The 4132-nt window shown below is 56.6% G+C and overlaps 1 protein-coding gene across 1 annotated transcript in view; it reads right to left on the minus strand.

Annotated features, from left to right (window-relative positions):
- The window catches only part of PRKAR1B (protein kinase cAMP-dependent type I regulatory subunit beta), a 91560-nt gene extending 89819 nt beyond the window's left edge, over positions 1–1741 (minus strand). Inside the window, exons 1-2 of the mRNA XM_082292540.1 lie at positions 1601–1741; positions 579–783 (exon numbers count right to left, since the gene is read on the minus strand). Coding sequence (XP_082148666.1) covers positions 579–755 — 177 coding nt within the window. The 5' untranslated portion in view covers positions 756–783; positions 1601–1741. The remainder of the gene's footprint in view (positions 1–578; positions 784–1600) is intronic.
- Between the last annotated feature and the right edge of the window lie 2391 nt (positions 1742–4132).

Consider the following 4132-nt stretch of genomic DNA (forward strand, 5'->3'; position numbering starts at 1 on the left):
ATTTGTCTGGGAACGTTCTAAAATGTTTCCCTCTCTCTACACTGCTTTTGAAAACAGTCACAGTAAGTGAGGTCTCTCTTAATGCATCCCTCTTCAGAGAATCACAGGATAGGCACTGCAGACAGGAAGAGCAGTGAAATTAAATAGATTTTGACAACTTGCTGGTTCCCTGATTTTGTTCAGTTTTAGGGGAAGGGAAAACCCCACCACCTGACACCGGAATAGACAGGGAACAGCATCTTTTGCACGCACAGGCAGCTTCTTCCAAGAGATGAAAGTTCAGGATACCATGTCTCACAACACAAAGTATGCTCACAGTTTGGGTCATTTTTAACAAGTGCAGTTTGATGAGATATTATAATCTTGGTGTTATGCACAAAAATTTCTAAACAATAGCCAATGTTATGTTAGACATCCACAAATGAAGGGTTGGGGGTTTTTCTTTTAACACTTTGCATTTTCACAGTTGCGCGATCATTTAAATTTTGAAAGAAAGAAATGTACCAAAACATTTGAAATCTTTACACAATCTTTTTCATTTTATAAATGAAACGTAAAGTCACCTGAAAACCACTGACCTTTTCTAATTTTTCAAAGTGTTCTCTGAGGAACTTCATGGGTCGGTCTGGCTTTGCTATACAGAGGTTTACAATGCATTCTTTTAAAATCTGCTGGATGTTGTGTTTCTGAACATAGAGTTCACATCCCTTCAGGCTCTCATCTTCTTCCACATTGCAGGAAGCAGCAGCAGCCATCTTCAGGCTTGTAAACAGAAAACACGACCTAGGTAAGAAAATGGTGCAAGAAAGAGATAAGAGACAGTTCCCAAATCCTTTGTCAGAGAGAGCTGAAGGAGGAAAAACATTTTAATATTGCCTGTTGCCTATTGCAGGACCTATTGAATTTGAATGTTTTAATGTTCTGGGGCTGTACGTGGAAATGCTGAACTGTGTCATCTTTGTATGATCAACATCCCACTAAGTACAAAAAGAGGATTTTAACTCCTAGACAGTGATCAATCTTTAGAAAAAAACAACAAACCGGTGAAATTAACCATACGAGGTAAGGAGTTCCAAAGACACTATTAAATGACGGCGAAAGCCTTGCTTTTCTCTCCCCGTGAGGACCCCCTCCTGTCACCAGAAACCCAGCTTTCTGCTACAGAGATTTTTGGACAATTTTAGCATCTCTCCCTTTCCCAGCCAGCGACCCTTCGCGGCCCCGGGGAAACTGGGGAGGAGCGGGCAGAGCCCCCCGAAGGGAAGTGAGCCCTCCAAAGGGAAGTTCGGTGACACGGGGAGAGAACAGCCCCAAACCCTCCTTCTTTCCCCCAGCGAGGTTGTGACCGCTCCGTTACGAGCCCAGAACGCCAGGGCAGCTTTACCCCGGTCCCGGCCGCTCTGCCGGGCTCTGTGCATGCCGGGGGGCGGCCGGGGCTGTGCAGGGCTGTGCGGGGCAGGCCCCGGGCGGTTCCGAGCTCCGGGGAAGCGCTCCGAGCCCGGCCGGGCCATTCTGCCGCCCCTGTCCCTGTCCCTGCCTCGGTCCCGCCGCACCGCTCCGCGCCCGGCCGGGCCCGGGGAACGGAGGGGCCGGTAAATACCTGGTGACCGAAGCCGGCTGAGCGGCGGCGCCTCCTCTGTCCTTGCCGGCGCTGGAGGCGGGGGAAGCCGCTCCCCCGCCGGTATCCGCACTGCAGCCGCCGCCGCCTCCGCTCCTGCCCGCCCGCCCGGGGCCGCGGGGCGCCGCGGGGACCCTCCTCCCGCTCCTGCACAAAGGCTCCGGCTCCGCCGCCGCTCGCCCGCAGGAAGTGCCGCCACCGTCACTCACCGGCGGGCGCGGCCTCCACCGCCGCCTCCGCCGAGAGGCGGCACGGACCCCTCCGCCCCGAACCGGACCGACCCCTCCGCTCCGAACCGCACCGCACGGACCCGCTCCGAACCGCACGCACCCACAGGGGATGGAAGGACCTGGCCTGGCTGCTCCGCACCGCCAGGCTGGCCGGGGAAGACGGGCCTGGCCACAATGGACAGTGGCCTGGCCATTAAGTACAAGCCTGGCCACGAAGGACAGGCTGGATATGTAAAGTGGCCAGACCATGAAGGATGGGCATGGCCATGAAGGATGGGCATGGTCATGAAGGACAATAGCCTGGCTATGACATATGGCCTGGCCAGGAAGGATGGCTTGGGCACAGAGGACAACCTGGCCATGAAACATGTCCTGACCATCATGGATGATGAGCTGGCCGCCAGGGACAGGCTGCTGAGCCAAGGCAGGCGCACCGCAGCGCTGTCTGTGGCACGGGAGCCGCCAGCCCTGCTGTGCACCCACAGCTCGGGAAGGGCTGGGAAGGGCAGCGCACCAGCTCTGTCCGTGGGTATTTAGAGCAAAGCCATCACACCCAGAAGCACCTCTATGCAAGGCCATGAGGAGTGTGGTCACAGCTGGGACTCAGCCATAGACCAGCACGTGCTGTCAAGAATACTCCGATGCACGCTTGTATTCCTTCTGTTCCCAGGAAATTCACATCCGTGGTTCCCATAGAATAAAGGGTGAAACGGGACTCCGAAAGATCACAGTCAAGCTAGGAGAAGCATAAGAAGAGAATAAACTCTGCTGGTAAACACAAGGCTATTTTAAAAGAATAATTTGAATTAGTTCTGTAGTTTATTGCACTTCAGATTCGGTGTGATCACTCAAGAAAAGGACCCTGAGAATCCTTTTGGTTTGATGTGTGTTCCTTGCAGTCACCAGAATAGAGAACAAAAACATGAGGTTGTGTAAAGTACATGTAAGCACAATATGAACACAATGTACATACACATTAGCTAACATAAATAAACTCTAAAAAGTATATAACGCTGTTACAGAAACTGGCGACTTCCTGCCCGTGCTGTTTGATCCCTCCAGAGAAAAAGCAGCAGGGGAAGTGATACATGTGAAAGTGGCCGTGCACGGAGCCTCCGGCGCTGCTGCCTTCCCGTTCCCCTCAGCCCTCCCACCACCCGCGGGCTTTTCCCAGCTTTGCACCGCTCGTTCCCCGTGATACAACAGCGGGTCCCCGCTGCCGGTACCGGCTCAGCCCTCTGAGCCCTCCGCCCGCCTCCCCGCGCTCGGCCGAGGGGCCCGGGGCGCGGCGGAGGCGGCTGTCACCCCGCTCCGCCCTTGTCCCCTGTCCTAGCCCTGTCCCCTCACTCCGGTTCGCTCCCCCCGTTCTATCTCTGTCCTTGTCCCCTCTGTGTCCCTGTCCCCCGCTCTATCCCTGTCGCCCTCTCTGTCTCTGTCCCCGTCTCTTTCCCACGCTCTGTCCATGTCCCTCCGCTCTATCCCATTCCTCGGCTCTGTCCCTCGGCTCTGTCCCTGTCCCGCTGTCTGTCCCTGTCCCGCTGTCTGTCCCTGTCCCCCTCCCTTTCTCTCTCTCTGTCCCTGTCCCTGTCTCTTAACCACGTTCTGTCCATGTCCCTCGGCTCTGTCCCTGTCCCGGTGTCTGTCCGTGTCCCGGTGTCTGTCCCCGTCCCGGTCTCCGTCCCTCGGCTCTGTTCCTGTCCCGATGTCTGTCCCTGTCCCGGTCTCTCTCCGTGTCCCGGTGTCTGTCCGTGTCCCTGTCCCCCTCTCTGTCCCTGTCCCGGTGTCTGTCCGTGTCCCAGTGTCTGTCCGTGTCCCGGTGTCTGTCCCTGTTCCCCTCTCTGTCCCTGTCCCGGTGTCTGTCCGTGTCCCGGTGTCTGTGCCTGTTCCCCTCTCTGTCCCTGTCCCGGTGTCTGTCCGTGTCCCTGTCCCGGTGTCTGTCCCGGTGTCTGTCCGTGTCCCGGTGTCTGTCCGTATCCCGGTGTCTGTCCCGGTGTCTGTCCCGGTGTCTGTCCCTGTCCCGGTGTCTGTCCCGGTGTCTGTCCGTGTCCCGGTGTCTGTCCGTATCCCGGTGTCTGTCCCAGTGTCTGTCCGTGTCCCAGTGTCTGTCCGTATCCCGGTGTCTGTCCCGGTGTCTGTCCCGGTGTCTGTCCCTGTCCCGGTGTCTGTCCCGGTGTCTGTCCGTGTCCCGGTGTCTGTCCCAGTGTCTGTCCGTGTCCCGGTGTCTGTCCCTGTTCCCTTCTCTGTCCCTGTCCCGGTGTCTGTCCGTGTCCCAGTGTCTGTCCGT

The sequence above is a fragment of the Coloeus monedula genome (assembly GCF_965178545.1).
Source record: "Coloeus monedula genome assembly, chromosome: 16".
NCBI lineage: Eukaryota > Metazoa > Chordata > Aves > Passeriformes > Corvidae > Coloeus > Coloeus monedula.